Genomic DNA, 26856 nt, shown 5'->3' with positions numbered 1-26856 from the left:
TTCTCAAAGTCAAGACATATATGCTGAGCTCGAGTCTACTTGGTTTGGTTGAAATTAAGAAGAAAAGAAGTCTACTGTACAAGACTGCTACAAATTTGCACAGCTTTTCAGTGAACCTGTCTGTACTGTCTTCATATGGTGACTCCTGCTTTCTTGAAAACATTTTTTCGGTAAAGTCAAGATATTTCTGTCAGTTCTATATTTGCTTGGATAATACAAAGACAAACACATGCTCATTGATCCAACACTTTATTTTCCATTGATCAGCATATAGTTCATATAAATTGGGTACTTATAAAAAAAACAGTGAACTCATATGTAATCCTGTCACCCCTTCATAGAATAATGTGAGATAATGAAACCTGACCATAGCCAAAGTTGTGGAGAACGTGTTACACTCAAAATATATTCAAAAAGACTAATTTTATAAGCTGCCAGCATATTCAATAAGTATGTCCTACATAGACTGAAAACAGACTAAAATAGATACAAACCTTACCCCATTCAGATAAATGTAATGTTTAAATGTGCTGCTACTTTGTGATCCTTTGTCCTTATCCCATACATGTATATACATGTATGTATCTATCAGTACAATTCACATTATGTAAATCCAATGCGGAGATATATGTAGCAATGTTAGCTTTCAGAGCTAACTAGGACTTTCATGATCTGAATTATCTAAAAATAGTTTATACTTCTTCACATGTAACTTGTTAGTTATCATTGTGAAAGAATTTAGGTCTATCTCTGCAAGTAACCACAAATGCTGCCATTACAATCATCAATAGAAACAGAAACACAACAGATATTGACTGTCATATTGAAAACTGGAACTAGAAGGTGGAACTGAAAGGTATGCTAATGACCAGCTATTGGCACATTCGTACTACATTTGTACATGCATGACTCTAACAAATATGAATTTAAAATTTAGAAGTTGAAAGAATTTTGTGCATAGATGACAAGGTGCATTTTTCTGAAATTTCAGGCAAATTGAAACATTAATATGGATAATATAGGTACAAATGTAGATGCAATATCCAACAAAATTACATACTATATTATAGAATAGTTTATTGCAAATTCATGCCCGTAGGCTAATTGCATGTTGACAACAATGTCGAAATACAAATGTAAGGTAAAACAGAGGTATACATGAATACAAAATCATTCTATATTGCTATTCTACAGTAAGTTTCTATATCTACGGTACTAATGCGGGGTTTGATTTCTTCTCTGAAAGCAGTGGAAAATAAAAAGTCCCACACTTTCAATGATGAGTGGGCTGGATGATTTTAAAAGGAATATGAGTTTCTGTGTATTTCTTAATTTAGAAAAGTTTTTGGAGATTTCGGATACTTTCGTGAATAATCTGCTTCTTTCGGTTTCAAATTCGGGACATTCGCATATAAAATGTATTTCATTTTCCACTGCTTTCGTTGCACATTGTTTACATGTTCTGTCCTGGACCGGTAGCTTTTTGTATCTCCCTTTAGGTTAACTTTAGGTTAACTTACCAGTTACTTTCAAACTCAAAATTATATGCCTTTACTCATATATCCCGGAAATGATGCAATACCAAACAAAATTACATCACAAAGACAATACTTATTAAGTACCTGCAATTCTAGACATATTTACCAATTATTTCCAACTCATATATACCTCTAACATATAATGAAAGCACTTGTAGGAGTTTTTACATCAAGTTTGCGCTTACCGATTTTACTAACACTGGTACATATGTCTCAAAACCTACTTGTAAATTCATGTACTAATAATATCAAAGATCAGTTCCAGTAAACACTGCTAACAGGTAAGGATATAGCTAAATATGATTGAATACAATGCAGTATCTGTAAAAGACTGTTACTTGTGGAAAACGACTTCCAGTGAGTGAAAAGATATTTTTTTTCTCTGTTTTTGGTCATTCCTGCAACAATGCTGTCATCCAAAGCCATCTACGATGGGTTCTTACAAAACAAATCTATGCTACCACTTGAATTGATTTATTCAGTTGAAAGTTCAACCAAAACACTATCATCACATAAACTATTTTTCAGAATTGGTTGTAACAGCTGGTCAGTAACACTAACATACACATGTACTGTTAATTCATGTTCAGAAAATACAGTTTATAGCTGTTATTTGAAAGCTTAATTCTCAAGCTAGGCAATACCTTTATTACAGAATTCAACCACCTCTGCATAAGGCCTACATGGCTATAGTGACCACTTTTTGGTCCATTTAGATTATTTTTTCCACTGACCCTATCATCAAGAATCCTATTAATGTGACCACCTGTCTACTGTCACCATTTTCGTCAGTTCAAGCTTCAGTAATCACTAGAGACAAGTTTGACTGTGTGTTGACCATGCAGTGCAGTAACTAGTCACCAGGAGGCACTGCTGAGTGGTGGAGATGAAATCAACAGGTGTGGAGGCCTCCAGGCAGTTGCTTCTCTATATATATACACAGTCATCATCCTTGAGCGGGTCTGCTGGTTCATATTCAAAATTGCCGTCTGTCTGGACATCGATGTAAGTCTGAGAGAAGAAATTGAAAGTCAAAAACACAGTCTAATTGAAAAAGAGACCCCTTATTTATCAAAACTTTTACAAACTGATATTCATTCATGTATGACGTTGTATGGATAAGGGATTGCAGTTGCCAATAGTTGCCACTAGCCCACAATGTTTCACAACAATACATAGACAATGCAACACAGTTTTCCATATCACGCAAGGTACCACCCCAACCGTGGGTCGGATTGCCTGACGGCCAAAGGACTGTGATACCTGGACCATGGATTTCATATGGTTCTTACAAAATGTATGGACGGGCTTTTAACCTTAACAGTATGGGCTTTGACTAGTTATATATTCCCTCGGGCTTCCAATAACTTGAATTCTCTTTGCTTGTCCACAATTCTACTTCCTCACCTTCCAGTGTTACCAGTAACAAAAACACACAAGACAAAGGCACCTGGCGGTCTGCCATCATACCACCACATCTATGTGCAACTATATGATAAAGCAGATGTGTGAGTGTGTGAGTGAATGGTTGATGTATAAAAAGACACCCCACCTCATTGCTGTTGGCCTCCATTTCCTTCAGGGTCTCGGCCAGCTGTGGGAAGGTGGGGCGTGTCTCTGGGTCGTCACGGTAACACTGCCTCATCAGGATGTACCTGGATAGAGAGAAATAAGGGGGTAACTTTTAAAAAAGGACAGTGATCACCATAAACTAGAGAGTTTTATGGGAGGTAGATGTGTGTATAACATCATCATCATATTTCATACTCTGTTAAAGTTAAAGAGTTGGAGCATACACAAAGTTTAGCTTTATAAAAGTTACTGTCTTTGGTGTGTCTGTCTGCCTGATGTTTTCCACATTCTTTGGCGAACAATAAGTTAAGAACCTATGAATGGATAACGATAATATTTTGAATGGAGGCTACAAAAGGTGAGTAGGTCCTGTAAAGACAAGGTCAACTTTAGGCCCTCTAGCAACTTCTGGACAGGCTGTGTTCTTGATTTGTACAACATAAAACTTTGCCAAAGCATATATTGTCAGCCCCCACTTGTATGCCACTTGTATTTCTGCATGATTTACATGATTGTAATCTATGTCCAAAAGACAGCTGCTAGAAGGGCCAAAATCTAATTCCATTTAAGCCCATTAGGGCTGTGCAGAAATAAAACAATCATGCCAATTGGACCGCTAACCTCAAAAAGATAAAGTACCGCTGGAAGTACATGCTCTTTGGCAGAACTTGTTGCAACAAACAAAAACTGGGGGAAAGGCATTGTTCCCTGTACACCTAAAGGGTTATATTTATCTATCTATCACTAATTTACTTCTTAAAATACTTATAACCACCAGTTTTGGTGTAAAACACGGACTACGAGTTACTTTTTCAACGTTGAGTTGTAGACTTACATGTGATCATGGCAGTTGTTTGGTTGTTTTAACTTGTAGCCAGCAGGAATCTCACTGGTCAGCTCCTCATTTTCCAGTTCACTGTAAGGAGTCCCACCTGAAAACAAGGGCAGCATTATTTAGTACTTGTATTCAACATAGAGTGTAGCATTTACTAACGAATGTGATTACAGTTGTATTGAATTGTCCTCTAATCAGCACTATTGTACATGCCAAAAGTATGAATCAGTGTTTTGGACAGCACTGTACGGTATATATCATTTAATATAATGGGTTCTTGGATACACCACAATGAGTCCATTCTATCTGCTAACTTTTTGGGTACCTTTTTGCTACCTTCCTTGGGGCTTAACAAACTCTTCTCCTTGCCACATTATATTCATGTATTAATCAACCAAGAACCCATTTCAGTACTGTAGATTAGCTAATCTAAGAGTTGTGTTGTTAAAGGAACTTCGGACAATTGACACTGAATTATTACACTCATTCTGTAATCATGTATAATGAATCCATTAATGTGTTTGGATATTGTAAGGTCTACTAACTAATACATGTATGATGTGTGTAATGTCTATGTTTCTGTCCACTTACCCAGTGTTGTGATCTCCCAAAGGACAACTCCATACGACCATCTGCAACAGAAACAGCAGTTAAAGCACTGTAGTTGCTGGATAGGCATTTTCAGTGTCAATATTAACCTTCTTCCTACTGCCTAACCCCATAAAATATACAAATATGGTGTTAAACGTTATCACAGCAGGAGGAGGTTAATGGAGGGAGGGAAAAGGGCTAATTTGCTATGAATGAAATGACAATGCTAAAGACTAAGACTATCAGGAACGAATTATACACTTTTGGTTTCTTTTTTTTTACTTCTATCTCAGAATCTAATTGATTAACAACTTAATTAGTTAATGAAATCTATCAAATGAGATTTATCATACACATCAGTCTTGGCAGTGTAGGTGTTGTTTGTCAACGACTCTGGGGCCATCCAGCGATTGGGGACAACCCTCTGAAAAAACAAACCAATTAAAAACACTGACAAACTTAATGCATGCATAAATGTAAAAGGAGACATCAGCATCAGACTTAATTACATTACTTGAAGATATATACATATTTACTAAGTACATATTCATTCTGAAAAACTGTTGTAGATACCTCGTGCTTCTAAATTTCAAAATTGCAGTGGCAAGCATCTTCAATGTACTATCTATCTCAATGTCTGTTTCATAATCATTAAAAACAATTGTTATGTTTTTAAGTTATACAAACACTGCTACAGGCATGAGTGTGTTACAATTGTACCTTCTCTGCCTTGACCATCCTTGGTAAGCCATAGTCAGACACTTTGCAGACTGGTCTGCTACCTTCCTCCATCACAAGGACATTCTTGGCTGACAAATCTCTGTGAATTATCTGCAGGATTAAGAAAAATAGCAACGGATTATTATCATTATATCTAGTAGTAAGTCTTTATGAGAACTTGTTGATCTGTCCCTGGTGCTGAAAAAACCGTTACTAACTTTTATGTGCCTGTGTCTGTTGCTGAAATACTGTTACTAAGAAGTGTTGTGGGTCTATCTCTAGTACTGAAACGCTATTACTAAGAACTGTTGTGTGCCTGTCCCTGGTGCTGAAACACAGTTACTAAGAACTGTTGTGGGCCTGTCCCTGGTGCTGAAACACTGTTACTAAGAACTGTTGTGTGCCTGTCCCTGGTACTGAAACATTGTTACTAAGAACTGTTGTGTGCCTATCCCTGGTACTGAAACACTGTTACTAAGAACTGTTGTGGGTCTGTCCCTGGTGCTGAAACACTTTTTCATACTATTATGTGCCTGTCCCTGAAACAATGTTACTAACTACTATGTGCCTGTCCCTGGTACTGAAACACTATTACTGAGAGCTGCTGTGGGCCTGTCCCTAATGCTGAAATTCGTACAACTTCCAGTTCTTATATCTTCAGGATTAAGATCTGCCTCACCCCTTTTCTCGATATCTGCTGCATTCCTTCCGCCACCTGCTTAGAAAACTGTAACAGTTGTTTGCTGGACAGGGTGGAGATCTGACCACCAGCCTCCCCTGGGCGACGACTCTCCCGCAGGTAACTCCGAAGGGTTCCCTTGTTCGCCAGCTCAAGGGCCATGAACATGTTTCCTGGTTATAAAACCAACAAGTTTATTGTACATGTCATTGCTGTTGCCAACCCTGTTTTACTCTGAAATATTACAATAACCTTAATGATAATCCTAGAGGTCTGCTCTACACAGACAATCACATCTACCCCAATATTCTATTTACAAACTTTAAAAGTTTTCAACATTTGCCTTTGAAACTGGAAGTCACGATAATATATTACTAACTAGGTTAGACGCAGAATAAAGAGACAGTCCTGTTTGCGGTACAACCAGGGTTAATGTATGAAGCCTCACCGTCATGCTGCCCTGCACCAATCAGGTTGACCAGGTTGGGGTGATCTCCCACTCTAGTCATCTCATCCAGCTCACTGATGAAGTCATTGCGGTCCTTCTGTGGTGCAGAGGCTGTGCAAGATGAAATACAGTTAAACCTGTACTTAGAAAGTGACCAGTTCCGCTTAAGGACCACATGTCTGTTGTGGCCACTTTTTGCGTGGTCCCTTAGATTATTTTTATCATTGATCAAATCATAAAATGTCTATAGTATCACTGCCTTGTCTACCATGTTCTACGGGTTCCTTGACTTGTCACTTAAGACTGGTTTGAATGCTTTTTTTAGAGGCAGGGTAAGTGTTTCAAAATGATGAGGACATTTCAAAATATTAATTGGAATCGAAAGCTCTGCATATATATATAAATTATGTATAACACTGCTTCTTGTGTGAAAAAAAAATCACCTGCACAACAGATCAATCCATCCAAAAATTAAAACCGCAATTCATTTGCCATTGATGGCAAAAGTAAATGCAACACAAGACTTGCTGCAGAAAGCCATGAAAATACTACATCAACCAACATACATAAGATACAAACATGGATAGGAATGCCCTGATTGTGATTGCTGCAATGGAAGATAGGAATAAATGAAGAGGCACAGTCATGCCAAGGTTTAGAGTAAGATCAACAGAGGCAGTAATATAATATTCATCATAGCCATTTTCTAACATTGTCAAACAAAAGCAACAGTTACCTTTCAACATCTTGACGACTGCTGGCTTCATCAGTCCACCCTTCTTAACTGTTCCTTTCCTGACCTCTCCAAATTTTCCTCTTCCAAGTACCTTAGGGTCAAGCCTCACTCCTTCCCAGGAAATGACTTTGTTTGGAATGTCTGAATCAAAGGCTGGGTTGTCTGTGGGAAAATACAAAGTTGTTTCAATGGATTTAGTCATGTTTGATATCAACAACTTCAGACGGATGCAGGGCAAAATCTTCCCTTATCTGTCATTGAAGTCTGACTACTTACATTCAATTTTGGCTCAGACTTTTCTATGGACTAAGTACCAGTCACATGCATTCTTCTCACATGTTGACTTTGAAAATTAACAGAATTCTGTCTTCTCATAGCTATCATCAGCAGTGGCATCAGGGTGGCGTAAAGGTTAGAGCGTTGGGCTCAGAACCAATAGCAATAGGTTCAGGGTTTGATACTCATGACATCCCAACGTTGTGCTCTTCAACATGGGAAAGCTACTTTACAAGTCACCTACCGTAACACTGGAGTGATGTCCACCAATTTGGTGTGCCAATGTACCATGATCTGCTTATTTAAAAAGATATCATCGTGTCCCCCATGCATAAACAGACACATACTTACCCATACTGAAGCTTGCATCTCCTGTTGTGAGTTTGGGTCCCTTCAGTTTGGGTCCCTTCAGATCTACATCAACACCTCCTGAAGGTTTCTTCTTACCACCGAAACAGCCACCCTTTTCAGCATCCAGAGGTCTTCCCTTCAAATCAACCTTTGGGGAGTCCACATCTATCCCTCCTTTTACACGAGGCCCTCGAATATCCATGCTGGGAGCTTTGGGTCCTTTGACATCAAAGGACGGACCTTGGGCATGCAGCTTTGGAGCTTGCGGTCCCTTGATACCGAACTCTGCTTTACCTCGTGGTAACTCTGTTTCAATACCAGGTGCGTTCACATTGACTACACCCTTAGGGAGACTGATATCCTCCTTTGGACCCCTCACATTTACACCTGGCATCTTGGGAGCCTCCAAGTCTAAATCTGGCTTTGAGAAACTCATGTCAGCATCTATGGATCCACTTGGTAACTCTGCATCAATGTCAACGCCTGGACCTTTCATCTTTGGACCTTTAAAAGAGGGCAGATTGAAATCTGGCATGTCTGGCCTCTTCATGCTGAAATCTGGTTTTCCCATGTTAAAACCAGGCATCTTAAAACCACCTTCAGCGTCAGGAAGATCAACATCACCATCTATGTTGGCAGATGGTAGATTTGCATCTATGTCCACATCTGGGCCTTTTACCTTTGGACCTTTAAGATTGAAATCTGGCATTTTTGGTTTTCCGATGTTGAAACCAGGCATTTTAAAACCACCTTCAGCTTCAGGAAGATCAACATCAGCATCTATGTTTGCATCCACATCCAAGTCAACATCAGGACCTTTTACTTTAGGACCTTTAAGATTGAAATCTGGCATTTTTGGTTTTCCGATGTTGAAACCAGGCATTTTAAAACCACCTTCAGCTTCTGGAAGATCAACATCAGCATCAATGTTGGCAGATGGTAGATTTGCATCTATGTCGACATCCGGGCCTTTTACCTTCGGACGTTTAAGATTGAAATCGGGCATGTTTGGTTTCCCCATGTTAAAGCCAGGCATCTTGAACCCACCTTTAGCTTCAGGAAGATCAACATCAGCGTCTAGATTTGCATCTATATCAACATCAGGGCCTTTTACCTTAGGACCTTTGAGGTTGAAATCTGGCATATTTGGTTTTCCAATGTTAAGGTCAGGCATCTTGAAACCACCCTTTGCTTTTGGACCCTCTAGATTGAAGTCCATATTTTCATACTCATGATCAATGTCAATATCACCTGATTTTAAGTTTACAGTTGGTACTTTTGGAGCATTTATGTCGACATCTGGACCTTTCAGTTTAGGACCTTTCAGATGGACATCTGGAGCTTTAGGACCTTTCAGGTGAGCATCTGGCATCTCTGGACCTTTGACTTTCATCTGTGGTCCTTTGACGTCTACATCGGGCATTTTCGGACCAGACACATTTCCTTTGACGTCAGGCATATCCATTTCTATTCCTCCTTTTGGTTTCTTTGGCTTCTTCAAACAGTTCAGACCGCCTGATTTCTTAGGTTTCTTCATGTGAACATTAGGTCCACGAAGATCCACATCTCCCTCTAGATGAGGCGCGTTGGCATCGATATTTGCCCGTGGCCCTCTGACGTTCATACTTGGCGCATTCAGCTCTCCACTGGCTCGAGCATCAATGTCTGCCCGTGGTCCTCTGACATTCATACTTGGAGCATTCATTTCTATATCTCCTGAAGGCTTCTTTGGTTTCTTCAAGCAATTCAGACCGCCTGATTTCTTAGGTTTCTTCATGTGAACATTAGGTCCGCGAAGATCGACATCACCCTCTAGTTGAGGAGCGTTGGCGTCGATGTTTGCTCGTGGTCCTCTGACATTCATACTCGGCGCATTCAGTTCACCACCAGTGCGAGCATCAATGGCTGGAGAGTAGACCTCTATTCCTCCTCCACCCGTTTCCTTTTTTTTCTTCCCAAAACAGGATGCCTTGGCAGAATCCTTGGGCTTCTTTACAACAGGAGGTGCTCCAGGATGAAGAGATAGTCCTGCCGATGACTGAACACCTGGCTTGTCGAGTTTTGCTTCCACACCTGGCATATCAGCCCTGGTAGATACACCTGGGATGTCGGCTTTGGCAGACACTCCTCCTGTGCCCTTCATTCTTCCCTCCACATCAAATGAGTCTTTCTTCTTACCACCTCCTCTTTTTCTGTAAGATAATACGTCATATCAAATTGATTAGCAAGTTCTGACCACCATGTTGGTTTTAGAATGATGAGACCGATGCACATACAAATTTTGAGCAATTTTCTTTGCCACAGAGAAAAGTTTTGCCAGTATTTGCTTCTTGGTTGCTTGAGACTGGCTAGTGGGTCAGCAGGTTGGTCGCTTTGGTATACAGTATTACCTAATACTTGCTTGATAGTTTTAAAATGTAAGGCCACACTGATTTCATTATATGGATGACATCTGCAGGCAAATCAAGTTGTGTCCGTTCCCCCCCCCCCAAAAAAAAAGCTGCAAAATGAGCACATATATGCCATAGATTATAAACAGATATCGGGAGATGGACAATTGAACTACTGAGCGAAGTCTTCCAAAGTCAGATAAGATGAGAAAGGACAAAAATAACAAAAATAAAGAATTTATTGTTTGGTATACCAATGTTCTGCATGTTCAGTCATTTGTTGAACTTTCCTGACCACTTAGATTTCAAAATGAAGGCAGCATTTTTTTGGCCCAGCTTTTTATTCTCGCACTCTTGCATGGGTTAAGGGGTGCTCAGAGGATGCCATCCATATAATCAAATCTGTATCGTGTGATTGAAAATGTACACACTTCCAACAGTAGTAGAGCAGTGGCAGGAGCGCACAAATGAACAGGGCTCCCCCGATGATCCCAGCAGCGATCTTGCCCCACATCGCGGGGGCGAGCGCACCAGTCCCGGGGCCGGTTCCTGCAGCACCCCCAGGGGGAGCTGTTGTCACAGGGGCCATGTAAGCGCTTGACGAGTAGGTTGGCTGCGGATACAATAATCATTATGATAACTTGCTCAACAATTGTATATGATACAATGTATGGCAACTTTTCCAAACAAAATGTTCTTAGGCCTACTCTATCTGAAAATCTTTATCGAGTACTCTACAAAAGACTATATACATGTAGTATACATGATGAATATATATCATATAGTATATTTAGCAGCACAGAGGATGTACTGCGATGCTGCATTGTGTATATCGAAAATCACAGATGGCTGCATTGCATATATTTGGAATCACAGAAACACACCGTGAGGCACACTCCCTTGGGTTAAAGTAAAAAAAAAGGCATTATACTTGACATGTTGCAGTGTTATGCAAGTACAATTACTGTAGAGAATGATGGTAAGTACAATACCGGTTGGCTGCCTTGAGGTGAGAATGCTCTAACAGACGTGGTGTAGGGTGTGCTTGGGTTGAGAGGGTTGTTGGTGAAGGTGGTGCCAAAGACGTCCTGATTCGTCAGTGCACGTCTGACCCTTGACCCGGAAGATGACTGGGGAGGCCGACAGCTGGTCTGTTGCCCATCTCCAAGTGTGACTGTCTTCCTCCTGCCAACTAACTCCCTACATATACATTAGAGAGAAGAGATCAGAAGATCAAAAAGCTCAGTATGTCCATCCTTTTTTTCTCTCTGTGGTTGCCCCGTCCACCAACCATTTGAAAATGCTAGCAAAGGGTCCTGTGATAAGGACCCTGAATAGAGATGGATACCAGGCTACAAAAGATGTGCATCTCCACATTATGCAGTTGATTTGTGACAGTTAATACATTGCCACTGCCCAGTGATACTGTTCATCATTTTTCTAAGCATACCAGCAGAGAACAAATTACACAAAGTTCCGTTAAAATCATAAGACAATATGAGGTGACACTCAAATACATGTAATTTGCACTAGGGTTACTTGTTACTACAAACCAATCCTATCATAGGGACAATGACTTCTCACAAAAACACCCTAAAGTACATCAAACGATATCCATGGTTACAAAGTGCCATGTTGTCATTGCCTACAACAAACTTTCTATTCACACCGCCATTTCCTGCATATAAATTTTGCATCTCACCCCATATGTGCAGCAGCTACATAGGCATTGTATTCATCTGTTCCAGATGGCACTTCCAGGTCTTGCGGGTTTGGCAGGTCAGACGTTGTCGCTCCATTTTTCAGCTCTACAACTACAACCTGGTAGCATCTGGCAGGAAATAGACCTTTACTTGAGTCATATGTTCTTTTAAAAAATCGAAATAAAAGGTACTACCCATGACCTTTCAATTAAAACATTGGTACATTTTCATTATGGAAAAAGAAGCTGTGGATATCAATCAACTTAATACCAACAGGACAGAGAGCACAAAGTCATGGAAAGGTTACGACGGAATGAGTTTAAATCGTACATGACATGTACAGTTATCAGCCGTATCAACATTGCACAATTTGGACAAATGCTTCTTTTTACAGCTTTTACTCACAAAGTTGATATTTTGTGAAAAAACTTCCCTGTCACTGTACGAATGATTACAACCCCCAGCGGAAGTTTTCACGCGTCAGTTATAACAAAACAAAATTGAGATTTGTAAATCTGAAGATTGTTTTAAAAAACCTGAAGAAACAATCTCAAGATTTTTCAATGTAATCTTGACTTGTTGCTTTACAACTTACCCCACAGATCCGTATCGTTGTTTGTCTCCATACAGCCAGATAGGAATGGTCCGGTCACTGTTTGCTGTATCTGATGCTTCATCATTTTTTGCCGGAGCGGATGGTGGAAAAGGAACTGGAAATTGTGTAGAGGGAGGGAAAATTTAAGTTGTGGCCACATGTGCTGAATGTCTAATAAGTTTATTGATGTGTAAAAGGAGGACATGTAAACGGAAGACATAATTCAAGAATTGTGACTTGAATAGACGAAAAGTGTGCAAACTGTATGTAATAGCTTATTCTACAAGAAAACAAGAAAACATTTTTTAGAAAATCGTTTATGATCAATATGTTTAATTGATAGATTGATCAATTGATGGAACTTTTAGATATGATAATTTCAAAGTATGCCTTAGAGCTGACTGGGAAACTAGAAAATCAATCAAACAATTCTGTTGTAGTTTGTACACATCAGTTTTTTTTAATTACTTTCAGAAAATATTTTCATCAGGTTGGTAGAACATAGGATATTGGAACGTTGATGAAGGTTAGACATCCAGGTAATAAGATACGCCAAAAATAATTACTCAAGCAACTGGATAAGATTTTGAAACAGTCAGACGTTTCAGACAGTATCCACTGTCTTTCGTCAGTGACTAACGATAGGACTGAGAACACCAGGTTTTATACCGAAACTCTGAATAGATATGTTAATGAGGTTAAGACAATTTAGGATGTCTTGAAGTAGTCTTTAGAAAAAGGTTAATTCAAGACAAAGTTTTATGCCAATAGTTCGATTAGCTACTGTTGTTTTAGTACAGTAAAACAGTAACTAAATAGGATAGGATATTGGAGTTTTCTTTAATTCTACACAACCAGTAAAAGCGCCAGCTACTCCGGCTACATAAAGCGGCAAGAAGATGCTCTAGTCAGAAGCTCTGAGGAAGGTGTCTGACAGACATCGAAACGTAAGCAGGTGAGGTACATTACTGGTTGTATAAAAGAAAACTCCAATATCCTAGTTTAATTATCATTTTATTACGAGAGAATAGGAACAGTTAACCCTTACCTGCCAGTGGAGGCACAGTGCAGTTGACCTCTTTACTGTAACCACCCCAGCCATTTTGTGACCTAGCCCTGACTCGGAATGGGTAGACAGAGTTTGGCTTGAGCTCCTCTAGATCTGTTGGTGAGCTGGCACTTGGTAAAGACTTCTGGAAACTAGCAGTTCTTGTCAGGCCTGCATCTTTGGTGACCGTATCAAGCTCACTTTCCTGTACATCATTGTCTCGAACAGGCAGCTTGGCTGTTGCCGTCACCTGGAACAGACCATTTGGTACTTACTACTGTACATATGATGTTAGCCTTGACTATGACTGCACTCTGCAGTGTGATCATCAAGCACATGCGCGTGACATACCAAGTAATTGGTTATGAATGGCGTAAAAGGTTCTAAATCGAGTAAGCCTTAGACTAAGTGGACATTTTGATTGTAATGTTGGACATTTCTGTCCACCACAATCGGTCATAATCCTCAGCAGTATGGCACTGGGAGCTGGGAAAAGAAAGACTAGACTACTGGTTCGTTTCCGCAATGATGTTTTTGACAGGAAACTTGACAGAGTCCAGGATCAGATCGACCTGCTTGGCGCAGCGGGGGCAAGCCAGAGTGATTCATCCTATGATTACATAGTACATGTACTTAAGACAGGTACAAAAAAATATGGTCCTGTAGTCTTCTTTGCTTCTTTATGCCTTCAAACTAGAATCCAGGAATATTAAGTCTTTTCATTCTCCAGATAGAATTGATACTTCCTGCATCAAAATGATCCAATAGGAAATGCTTATAAATATTCAGGGATGAAATTTTCAAGACATGCAGTTTTCGGTCTGTCCAATAAAATTTTCTGTCTTATTCAGTTTGGGGAGAGGAACGTTTACAGCAAATGTCCGTCATATTTCCGCAGTTACTCATAACTATCATAACATTTACGGAAAAACATCAGTTGCTTACCTGCTCCCTATATCTTAACGAGTTCTTTATGAAATGAAGCAAATTGGGAAATATGTATTATTGCAAAAGTAGAAAATATAATTGAAAAACATCTTTTAAAAGTTATGTATTTTGTATGAAATACCAACATATCCAAAATTTGTGACTAATAATACTTATCTAGTAGAACCACATTTGCCAAGATGAACAGTAGTTTTGAACATACTTGATACTCCTGAATTTGAAGTGCAGATTCTGGTGGTGGGTCCCATGTGACAGTACACTGTGTCCCAGTTTGCTGTATTTGGATATTAGTGGGTACTGTCTGATCTGTAAAGAAAGACAAACAACAAATATTTACTGCGGACTAGCCCCTGCTGTTACAATAGTGATTGCACAAAGTTGTGTGGCCCAAGGGCTACTGAAACAGAGATGGGCGCCATCCTATGCACCATCTGGTGCGGGATGGACTTTAACTTTTTTACTAAGTTAGTCTGCCATCACCTACCAAGACAGGTTCTTCTGTCGGCCCCTAGTACGAAGTTTGGCTCTACACACCCACACACAAAGCTTCGGCCGATGTTTATGCATTTGTCGTCACACTGACCGTTGTTGATCAGACACTCATCGACGTCTGCAGCAAAGAAGAAAGGGAAGATACAATTCTATTAAATAAATGAATTTACACATTACATGTACTTCTGTACATAAAGTAAAGCGATTACCAACAAGCTTTTGACCAGTGCTCTGGTCCTTCTCAAGTTCATTTGACCCGAAGCCTACATCACTTGACCTGAGTGGTAATTGATCTTGATATGCTGATTACTGTCACAGACAAACCTTCATACGAACATAACATACATTTCTATTAAGAAATTGAAACAAAAAATTGATTCTAGACTAAAAGATCTACTTATTCCTATCCTAGTGTATCATCATAAGAGAAACTAGTATTAGTGCATATTCTATCATAACTGTCATATTTGCCTAAAGGATGCTTTTCTACTACTTCATTGTACATTTTTCTGTTCTCCACATTGAACCTATGATGAAATATTCCAACCTCAAGATCTTAACCGAAATAATTGTATAGAGTTCTAACCTTCTGTACAGATACTTCCAGTCAATCCAGGTGTACAGGTGCAGGTGTATCCAGGTGGCGTATCTGACACAGAACAAGCTCCTTGATTCAAACAGGGAACCTTGGAACACTCACCGAAGTCTGAAAGTCACAAAACAACTGATGGTGATGAAGACTTTTCTACAAGAAAGAGACAACAATAAAACACTACCAAGTATTGCTGTTACAACTTTTTGTTCATTCCTTGAAAGGCATTGTCTTCTGCAAAATTTGCAATTTGAGCCATAGCAACTTTATGCCTTCCTCATTGGATTGGCTCTTCAATGCTCTTCTCATATGGAGGATGATTTTATTTAGGTCATACCCAAGAAAGGAAACATTTAATTTTGAAATGCATGAGAAGTTGTGACAATTTGGTGTAATCAAAAAATAATTTGTAACGACAGCAGTTCCAACATACGAATCCGGGATTCAAATTTTCAAGAACAGCATGCGGTGCACACAAGTCCGTTCAAAGCAATCTATGGAAGCCTGTGTACTACAAGAAGACCCTGCAACCCAAAATATCACCCTGTCACAATACTAATTATTTTTCAATTCTTGCTAAAGGCTAATAGAATACAAGAAATTGATTTGGTGATGCCTTATCTATGCACAAAGTACAGAAGTACCAACCTTCTCTCTGGTAGTAGTCTCTCCCACCCATGGAAACCAAATTTGCTTCAGCAGCATTCTTGGTGTTCACCCAGCAGCTTTGATTGTTTCTTTGGTAGTTGAAAGACTTACACCCCTGGTTCAGTGGCACAAGATAATCAATGGATATTCACCTAAGGTTACCTTGATGTGTTCATTGCGTTCAGCACCACGGACATGTCAATCAACTGACAGATTAAAGGAGCATTCCACTTCAGAAGTGGGTATCATTTTCTGATAGATTATATTACATTATATTAATTGGGATAAAAATGCACCCCACTTTTGGATAAATTACATCGGCTGTCTTTTTGACAATAATCCATTGCTAAATCCTTGTACCCACATACGGACCTTCTTTTAATGTTCTTGCATGGCCAACTTTGGGCACAATTTCTTGCTAACAGTAGATGGGATAAGCTTAACAAAAGCAGTCAAGTGACTATCATACATTTAGGAAGGTACTAGTACAAAGGATACAGAGATTTTGGTTCTTTTGTAAGAAAAATTGGACTCTGTCATTGTTGGAAGGGTCCTCCGGGGAATTCAAGAACTCGATCGCTATAATGTTCGCCCTGCGTACAGGCTTCAACTTATGGTAAATTTGACCAAACCAACTGGATCCAAGCATAACGATTTAGTCTCAGATGAATCTTAATACCTGCTTCTGGACTGGAACGTCCTTTAAGAAGAGGATTATGATAAATGATTCAGAGATGCAATATGGCATAGTAACCTGTAAGTGTGACCGACACATACCTGTGATTCGACACATTGTGTAGCACACGTCTCCAGACTGGTATCAAAGGTCTGAAGGATTGTGCTGTCCAACAAGAAATTTTCCTGCTGCTTGCTAAAGTACTCTAGAGGATTGTTGGAAGCTATAGGAACAAAAACAGATTCATGTTTAAAGTTTCTGAAAGAATATGTAGTAGACATTTTGTACTGAAGTAAATGGAATAGAATTCATGGAATAATTGAAAGCAACAGGAAAATGTAGAGGCACAATATATAATGTTACCATCATACAAGTATTTGATTGATAGAATAACATATTTGACTGACATTGAACAAAGGTGTCAAAGAGATGAAAATATTTTTTATGCTGTAAATAACTATTCAAAACAAATTACTTTTTATGAATAAAAATGGATCTGATCAATAAAAAATGCCTTATTGTTGGTCTATAGTGGCTCACTGAAAAATCTTTTTTTTTTACTTTTACCAGTTATCATTTGAACAGTCACTAAGCCTTAGGATATTTTGTCTTATAAAACCTTTCTTCTACTTGTAAGGCAAGAAATCATGATCTTAGCCAAAAATGGTCTCTCCTTTTTAACCATATCATCGTGTTCAGCACCAAGGACATGTACATCATGCCATTTATAGATGTAACACCAGATATTCCCATGCATTCTCCTATGACTATGATTTAGAGAACAGTGCAGCAGCGCAATTATCTGATTTCTTATTTCTTTACATGCATATAATGGTTTCTTGCAGCACTATTGCATTTGCATGTAAGCAATGTAATTAAAGAAAAAACTCAATAGATAAGCTGAGTATAATATGTATTATTTGTAACAAAAATCATGAAAGGATTCAAAGCTAAATGTAGTTTTGAATTACATGTTAACAGAAGAAGACAAAGCAAAATGTGATCTTGAAAGTAATTACAAAACACAAAATGTTTTTCAAATTTCGTTTCAGCTAGATTAATTCACATAACATAGCAGACCTGCAGCACTGTTGATGATTTAACCACGGAGGTTGCAGTGTAACCAGCATGAACATAAACTCACCAATCTGGCATGAATTCCCTGTCCATCCTTGTTTACATCCGTTGGCACAGCTGCCTGTCATACCATTGCAACTCCCACTTTGACAGTTACAAGTCAAAGCACAGCCAGGACCAAAAGTACCCGCATCACACACTACGATACAAAAAGGTGTTTGTCGATCAGTGGTTGTATACATTCAAACAATCTGAATCATTCTAAATAGAAGACAATTTGGAAATTTGATATTACTTTTTATCTGAGGGTTTAGAAGAAGGCTAGGAGTATTAGGACAGAAAACTGAATCGAATTGTCTACATGTACACTAGTCAGATTAAGTTTAAGTCCTTCCCACACCATATTGTGAATTGAGAAGCCCCCATCTGTTTCAGAATCTATAACTGTACAAGCACTACGGCAGGGGCTAATCCACTGGTCCTTCAGTGGTGCGTTTTCAACTCCCATAGTCTTTCCCATGTCCCAGAAGCAAAGAAAACAGTAATTCTCATATTCAATACCATTTGAAAAGCCTGGTATGACTTAGTCGGGGACTGATATCTACCCACCAGGCCATGGAGACCAGTGCAGTGGCTAAATGGGTAGACTGGTTTCCTTGCATTTGTGATGTTGGGTTTAAATCTGTCAGGTCACAATAAAACTTTTAAAAAATGGTACATACTTTGTTCTCAGCTTAGCAGTCATGAGAAAGAATATGGGAGTTGACCACACCACTACCAGTGGACTAGCCTCCTATTCTTATGGCATAGATGTTCACTCCCCCTAATATACAATGAAAGTTGTGGCAAGGATTTTGATTAACTTTGACAAGACTGTCAAACAAACCTTGGTTACAGTCGAGGCCTTTGAATCCAGCAGCACAGGAGCAGCCATACGGGTCTGGCAGGCAGATCAGCTTCTCGCGACAGTTGGCATAAGTACAGCGCGATTGACACGTGGGGCCGAAAAAGCCTGCAGGACAGGCTATAAGATCAACAGAACACAACATCATTACGAGGTGCAGCAAGCGAACTTTACTCTCCAGAAGTGCTTGTCGTTCATTGCAGAAGAAATTCATGTCCTTCTTAATTAGTTTCAGTTTCTATGATACACAACAAAGATATTACATACTATACAGTACATGTAGTTGCCTTTGTGTATGGGTTTTTATCTTAGACAATGAATTCATTAACCTTGAAAACATTGTAGATAAACCAAATTTATAGTCTCTGCTATGGCTGTAATATCAAAATACTCATAAACATCATGCTTTGCTAGAACTATCTGGTGACTTTTAGCATGTCAGCAGATAGAATATCATAGCAAAAATGACTACTGTGACAGTTACAGTACCTGTTTCACAGGTGACGCCTCTAAAGCCAGGAGCACAGATACAGACCCCAGTGGCATCATCACACACCCCACCATTCCGACACACAGGACAGAACCCTAGGCAGTCTGGAGGGCCCCATCTGTCCTTGGTACAACCTACAACACGAAACAACAGGATAACAGTCTATGTAATCATTAACCTTAAAGTTTAGCATACTGAAGTAGCCATTTGGCACCCCATTCTTCATTGGTTACAGAGTTAGGCAGCAGGGAGAAGGTTAAGAACAATACCTATAGGATCAATGATTCTAGAAGATTCTAATTCAAAATCAGAACCAAACCAGAAGCAATAATTGAAGTTTGTAGCTTATAATCTACATTGCATACATGTATATGATTAATTTTAAGTACAAAGTTATTATCAAACTACAGAAAGTTGTCTGCTTACTCAACAGGGGACTACTATATCAGATTTAATATATATTAAGGGATGATTTTGCAGCCTGACTTGCATGATTATATTTCCTTACTTCAGTCAGGTATCTAACCAGGTATCCAAGGTCTATTGGTCAGGTTCATTTATACAGTTGACATCTTGACTTACTGTTTTTAATATCTGCTTAAGTCAGGTTCTAGCTCATATTGTAGTAATCACATAGTAAACTAAAGTAAGATAGCAAGCCAAAGGCGGGGAAGCCAAAGGCGGGGAAAAATCCAAGTAACAGTATCTGACAACATGTACGCAGTGCCTGCTCATGAATATTGATTAGAGCAGGCCCTGACAACAACAACCTAGGGAAAGAAACACCCGGTTACCGGATCTAAAACACCGTGTGCGGTGTGTGTTCATGAATATCAATTTAGAGCAGCCAGTCTTGGCAACAGTGCGGAATACAAGATGTAGCATGTGCCTTTCCGCATGAAATTGATACATGTAAGTGTAAAGTCCTACCTCTAACAATCAGTCTCATGAAGGCGTGTTCATAGGAGTGGTATCTTCCAGGCTGGTAAACTTCGTACACTCCAACATGTCTTCGCTGCACAGAGTCAATGGTGTATTCTTTAGTCTGGACTCCTATTACCAAGTCACCATCACGGTGCCATGTCAGCTGGCCGGTAACATCTACCACTTGATGACATACAGAATTAAAATCATATAATTATTACATATATAGGATATTTAGATTATATATATGTATATGCATATAACGCTAATTCACCATCAACCGCAACGATTTCTGGTAAGAATTAATTGACAGGGTTATCAAAGCTTTTCAGACAATGTTCTGAATAACGTTACATGTACATGTACAAAGTCTGTCAAGTTTGCATCTCTAGGCATATGCATTACTGATATTTCATCTAGCATATGTCCCTAAATACCCTGTTTTTATAAATCCTGGACATATGTTACCCTGCAGATTTAGGTGAAGCAGCATTGTATCAGGATATCTCTATTGAACTTTTTATTATCTATAAAATGTGAAATGTTGCATGCACTGTATGTGTATAATGATGTTTAAATGTGTTTCATTCCAGTAAGTGCACGACATTTCTTTTAGTTATGATAAACAGTTAAAGGTAATCATGATACTGATGGATAAAATTAATGTATCATGTACCATTGATTACATTGAATATGTTGGAGGATTCCAGCTAGGAAGGATAGTGAAGTATAGTCTTTACACAGTTGGAGAATATGTTACAAAGATTGACTTTCAAATTCCAATACAACTTGTTGTACATACTATACTTTTCATACACACCATACTTATCATAAATGTCATAAATAATATACTTTTCTATACTTGTAAACAACGACTAATGAAACAAGCAAACACACAAACACCTGCATCTGTGTCCACTGACAGTGTGACACTCTCACCAACACTGACAGTCTGGGTGATGACCTTCGGTCGGACCTTAGCTGAAATAGAAATAGTTGTAGAGTGAAACTCTTTTAGTGTGCATGCAAAGTTTAGAGTCTAGGTTTGAGCAACTTTATCACTCAGGGTTGGACAAGTCCACTAGCCCTATAGCCCAGGACAAGTGAAATTGCTGGTTGGGCAAGTGGATGTTCTCCTGTACTTGTTCCATAGGTCTAGTGCAATTGGACGCCCTACATTTCAATAAATAAGAATCCCCTCATTAAAATGTCTTCAGCCCTAAGTCTACAAGTTTGTCTTGATCACTTCATTACTTCATTGCTGAAAAATGAAACATGCCCTTGCTACAACTAAAAGTGCATAGAAATATGTCATTCAAATTTTGGGCTAGTGAAAACTTAGTTTGGGCAAGTAGATTTTTTAAAGTATTTGCCCAATTGGGTAAGACAATTCTTAAAACCTTGTCCAATCCTGACATTAAGCATACATTTCACCAACATAGTTTTCTTTGGTATGCAACCATATTTTTTCTTCCCGACCGACGTGTACGTTTCAACAACTTGTCTGCTGTCTTCAAGAGTGCAAAGTAAATTAAACTTGTCATTTTGTGATGTCATTATCATGACAAGAATGCATTATTGAACAAGACTACCTTTCCCTCTCACCGCCACTTTGCCTTGATAAAGGTAGCAGACAAGCTGTTGAAACGTTGTTACCTACATGTACTTAGACTATGTTGAACTGATTTACCAACATGACGAAACTATTTACAGACATTTTACCAAGGTTCAACATATTGTTTATACCATTGAGATAAGTATACAGGAGGTCCCTAGCCTACTTTGGTTCGCTTATATGGAACTCACTACCACAGGACGCTAGAGCAGCATCTTCTCTATCAACCTTCAAAAGACTATTGTCGCTGTAGCTGACCCTTATCAAACGGTTATATGGAACTAATGACTTGATGACTAATATTCTTTGTTACTATTATCTATTTATTATTTATTTATTCTTTGTATCATTGATATCATTTTGAGTTATCTTTGTTGACCAAGCAAATATTTACATGTACAAATAACCCCTTCATGCTCCTCCCAACTCGACCTCTCTGATGGCCAAATAGAGCAATTTTGATTGTAATTAAAGACACAAACAAACAAACAAATACCGTTCTTCTTCATGTTCAATGTCACGACCTTGGTGACTTGTCCTCCCTGTTGAACTTGACAGGAGAAGGGACCCAGACGAAGGTCTCCAGCAGGTTCATACAGATAAACACCATAGTTGTAGATCGTCCGAAAGTTGGATGTATTGAAAGGGTTTCCTGGGTGGTAAGACCATGTAATTTATTACACCATTCAACATTGACATTCCTGTTTTATTCATGCTATAATTACATTTTCGTGGTTTGAATGACAGTTCACCTAGTTGTTTAAATGCAAGTTGTGACAGTTCTTTACTTCTGTTCAAGTCATGTGACATACATGTAGGCTTCGGTCATTTCAACTTGAGAAGGATAAGAGGACTGATCAAAAGCGTGTTGGTAAGTGCTTTATTTTGTGTACAGAGATAGAATATAAAATCTTTCTGATACATCTTGTTGCATCACAATAATATAAGACAATACTGCTTGGTCCACCTCTAACTTAAAACACTACGATGTAGCTTCATCCTGATTTTGTAAGATCTTACCTATATCTATTTTCCCGCTCTTTTCCCGTACGATGGGGTAGTCCACATTGCTGATGTTGTTCTGTATGATGTTCCCGCGGACAGTGCGACAGTACATCTCCACATTGCTGGTGTCCACCAGGTAATTCTTACTCTCGATGCCAATATCCACCTGGGCCTCTGTACCAATGGAATTACATTCTTAGATGTAAAATCAGCAATGGGCCACCCACATTTTACATGTATACATGTAACTTAAACATAGAATTTTCAATGGTGCATAATACTATACCATTGATAGAGTAATAAGATTGATTTATCAAATTCAGGTTTCTGGACTTTCTGTGCTAAGTACAGAGTCTGATGTTTGTTAAGAGATAGGGTCATTATACCCAATATAAGGGTGAGACACCAACTTCACAGACATGCAGCAGTTATACTACACTGAACAACCTGTCATACCTAACATTTGTACATCTAGCTGTAAACGTTGGCTAAAGTAATGTAATGAGGATATTTGTACAGGACTTGGCGGCAACAAGTTCCACTCTACGTTAACCATAATCAAGCAAGCTTACTCTTCAGAAAAGCATTATATGTATGAGTATGTCTTTACCGACGTCACAGTTGGGCCCCAGCCGTCCGTTGGGGCAGAAGCACCGGTAACCAGAGGCAGTGGGTGCAGTCTGACAGCGCTGTGGCAGCTGACATGGCAAGTTGGAACAAGGTCCAGAGGCTGACAATAAACAGAAACTTTCATTTAAAAATAACATCTACTTACCAGTATACATAATTCCATCAGGGTACATGATTCCACAACCAGGAAAAGATACGTCCAAACAGATCTCCAACCCAACTTTCCCCAGTATAATGCACTCCTGTATATCTAAACTGTGCATACCTGGGGTCTGCTGTACTACAGATCTCTCAAACCCACTGTTTTTCAAAGTGGCAGATGTATGTAAACCAGTAGATTAATGTTAATGTATTGGTTATTACAGAAGGGTATGGCACTTTCTTACTTACTAAAGAATGTGCAAAATCGTTTGGACCACTGAGCTGAGGGACGAAAACACGGAATACAAGTTTTCATTTACAATGTATCATAACATAATGCCTGATTCTAGGTATTCAAAAATTCAAGATTATAGACACTCTGTGTGTAGCACTACAATGAACAATGAGAGAGTTTGCATACTCAAATTATGACAATTCCTGTGTCCAGATACTGAGATTGTGTTGTATAGGGCTACTTGAAAGCTTTTCCTGTCAACAAAATGAATGTGTAATTCTTTTAATGTCATGGACTCTTTCTACCGAAGATCTAAAAATCGTAAACAGCAGCACTAGCAGTACCTTCTCTTTGGTAGTACTCCAAGTCACCATTGCCCTGGCGGAAGTCTCGAGGGTTGGTCTCCTTGCTTGCAGTGCTGAGGTAACATCTCTGCTCCGAGATGCGGTAGTCAAAAGACTTGCAGCTGCCTCTAGAGACTGTTGTAGTGCCCTGTAAAAGGTGAAACAGCTTGCTTTTAGCTAGCAAGGCATCAGGGCGTCTTCTGGACGCCCTACACCAAGAAACAAAGACATTAGACAGTCTCTTTTTGCAGGGGACACCCAGAGAACAGCCGGTTTCCTTGGTAATTACATCATACATGTACATGTGTTTACACACACATTCACACACACTGCCCGCTGTTGTTTTTTCCTCATAGCAGACAGCTGGACAGCATGAAAGTTGACTGACATTTAAAGCTACCGAGTAATTGTTAATCCATAGAGCCCATTGGGAAAGTCTGTCTCCCCCACACAATTTTTGGACACCCTGTCTATAAATCCTAGCAGAAAGTCTGAGAAACAGATAATTATATGGATCTCATCCAGAGTTTTCTACAACGTTATTTGACAGAATATTGTTGCTAAGGACGGATTAAGATTAAGGCCAATTGTTGTGTCAGTCTGGTCATTCTGCAACAGGGCACAGGACACTTTTTTTCGTAGATAAATTAATTACACCAGACAAATGATACCTGCACTACAATGCTGGGAAAAAAAAGTTTATAAAGTATGAGTAAAAATGGAAAATGGAAAGACACCATTTTTTTAACCTTCTCCCTGCTGCCTAACTCTGTAGCCATTAGAGAATTGGGTGCCAAACGGCTACTTCAGTGTGCTAAAGGTTACTAGGCATTTCACAGGAGGTAATCATTAGCACAACTCCACATATACTTACACCCAGTACATGGACCAGTGCATGTAGACATCAGATATAAATATTACAAAGTTCCAAATGTACTTGTACTAACCTGCACACGTAGGTGTTATTTCAAGCCTTGTGTAGTAGGGAAGACTTAAATGGTCTCACCTGTAGGCATTGTGTTGAGCAGTTTGAGCGGGAAATTCCAGTGATCATTTCAGCATCGTTCCCTTCAAGGTTAGAACCACTATACTTTGCAAAGTAGTCCAGAGAGTTGCTAGATGCTGAACAAGACATTTGAAATTTTACATTTTGGTTTCACTAGTTCCTAAAACCTTTAAGTTAAGAAGGCTTAAGGATTGTTAAGTTTAGAAGTACAAAGTATCAACTTCTTTTAGGTAGAGAATTTTAAGATATCAGTATCAGGGTGCTGTTTGGCTTCATCTCACCCTTGGTAAGGTATCTCTCCTTGGTGCTGATTGGCTATCTCTCACTTAAACTCTTAGTACAGTGCCCCTCCTTGGTGCTGATTGGCTATCACTCACTTAAACTCTTGGTGTGGCATCTCTCCTTTTTGCTAATTGGCTATCACTCACTCAACTAATATTGGTATGGTGTCTCTCCTTGGTGCTGATTGGCTGTCTATCACTTAAACTTTTGGTATGCTAAGGTAATAGCTTTCAAATACCCTTACACTAGAGACAAATTTTGTAGGAATTTTGCCCATTTTGATGTTGACATTGCAATCATTAGTATCTTCAAATAGAAACCAATAAAGAAAATTCACTGAGGATAAACTGTAATACTTAAGAAATGCATGCTGTTTATATTCATTGAAGTTGTTGGAGACATGTAAATGAGAGGTAGCAACATGATGCAGTCGTCTAATGCATGCCCATGTGTATAGTTAGACTATCTTGCTACAGTAAGAAAGAAAATAAACAGCACAAAATTCATACCTAAGTCACATTCAGGTCCCATCCATCCAGGACCACAGATGCAAGTGAACTGCAGGCCCGCTCTATCCAGACAGGTGGCGCCGTTGGCACATGGTAGGGCAGAGCAGGGACTAAAGTCTTGACACATGAATATCATAACATTACTTTTGCATCCTCTATGAATAGATATTGTAGACTTTGCCGATGCCATGAGAATTAAGGCAAGAGCGTGTGTTTTTGCTTTACAGTAACTCAGAACTCTAAAATAATTAGATCTAAAAACTTGACAAAATATGCTTAACCTTCTCCCTGCTGCCTAACCCCACAACCAGTACAAGGTAGCAGCTCTTCAAATCTGTGTCAAATGTCCCAGCTAAGCTAGTGTATTAACTATTCATTCTATATAAAAAACAACAAAATGCATCCACATCTTACCTCCTCTCTGATAGTAAGATCCACCGTTGTTGGCTGAAAGACCAGGACTGCCCTGTACATCCCTGTTCTCTGTGTTCAGTAGACATTGCAAGGTGCCCCCAGAACTGTACATGTCAAATGACTTGCACTGAAGTCCTCTTGCAAGACCTGATTATAAAACAATAATTAGATTTCCAATCAGTGGGTTTGAATTAATCCTCTCATTCATACATCATTTTTGTCTTTGGGACATGACTACAAGTTGTTCAAATATTCAACAATCTCTATCTTCACCTTCAAGTTTTACAATGTAAGAACAGTGTTTGGAAGCATTTTTCAAACTGTATAGAAATACCTTATCTTTGTAACCTAGATATTTGAATGAAAGTTCATCTAGTGTGTGTTTGAATAAAGGTTCATCTAGCTGTTCAAATGAAAGTTCATTTAGCTGTTCAAATGAAAG

General features: G+C 39.0%; 1 protein-coding gene across 1 annotated transcript; it reads right to left on the bottom strand.

Annotated features, from left to right (window-relative positions):
• Positions 1–232: 232 nt before the first annotated feature.
• On the bottom strand, positions 233–26558 carry LOC136444611 (uncharacterized). Its single transcript, XM_066442243.1, has 32 exons — positions 26415–26558; positions 26001–26117; positions 25210–25325; positions 24204–24351; positions 23464–23583; positions 22869–23027; positions 22345–22500; positions 21137–21214; positions 20240–20410; positions 19309–19443; positions 18802–18939; positions 17983–18114; positions 16940–17061; positions 16163–16277; positions 15509–15628; positions 14915–15040; positions 14633–14736; positions 13483–13732; positions 12435–12549; positions 11839–11967; positions 11129–11336; positions 10568–10749; positions 7747–9938; positions 7120–7281; positions 6384–6494; positions 5936–6108; positions 5257–5367; positions 4890–4960; positions 4537–4577; positions 3946–4042; positions 3091–3193; positions 233–2549 (listed from the first exon to the last, which is right to left on the bottom strand). Exons 1-32 carry the CDS (start codon positions 26524–26526, stop codon positions 2466–2468), a joined length of 6198 nt encoding a protein of 2065 aa, XP_066298340.1. The 5' UTR covers positions 26527–26558; the 3' UTR covers positions 233–2465.
• Positions 26559–26856: the final 298 nt, after the last annotated feature.

This window comes from Branchiostoma lanceolatum, chromosome 11 (genome assembly GCF_035083965.1).
Source record: "Branchiostoma lanceolatum isolate klBraLanc5 chromosome 11, klBraLanc5.hap2, whole genome shotgun sequence".
Lineage (NCBI taxonomy): Eukaryota > Metazoa > Chordata > Leptocardii > Amphioxiformes > Branchiostomatidae > Branchiostoma > Branchiostoma lanceolatum.
The sequence above is the reverse complement of the archived record's forward strand: the minus strand, read 5'-3'. Positions and strand labels throughout refer to the sequence as shown.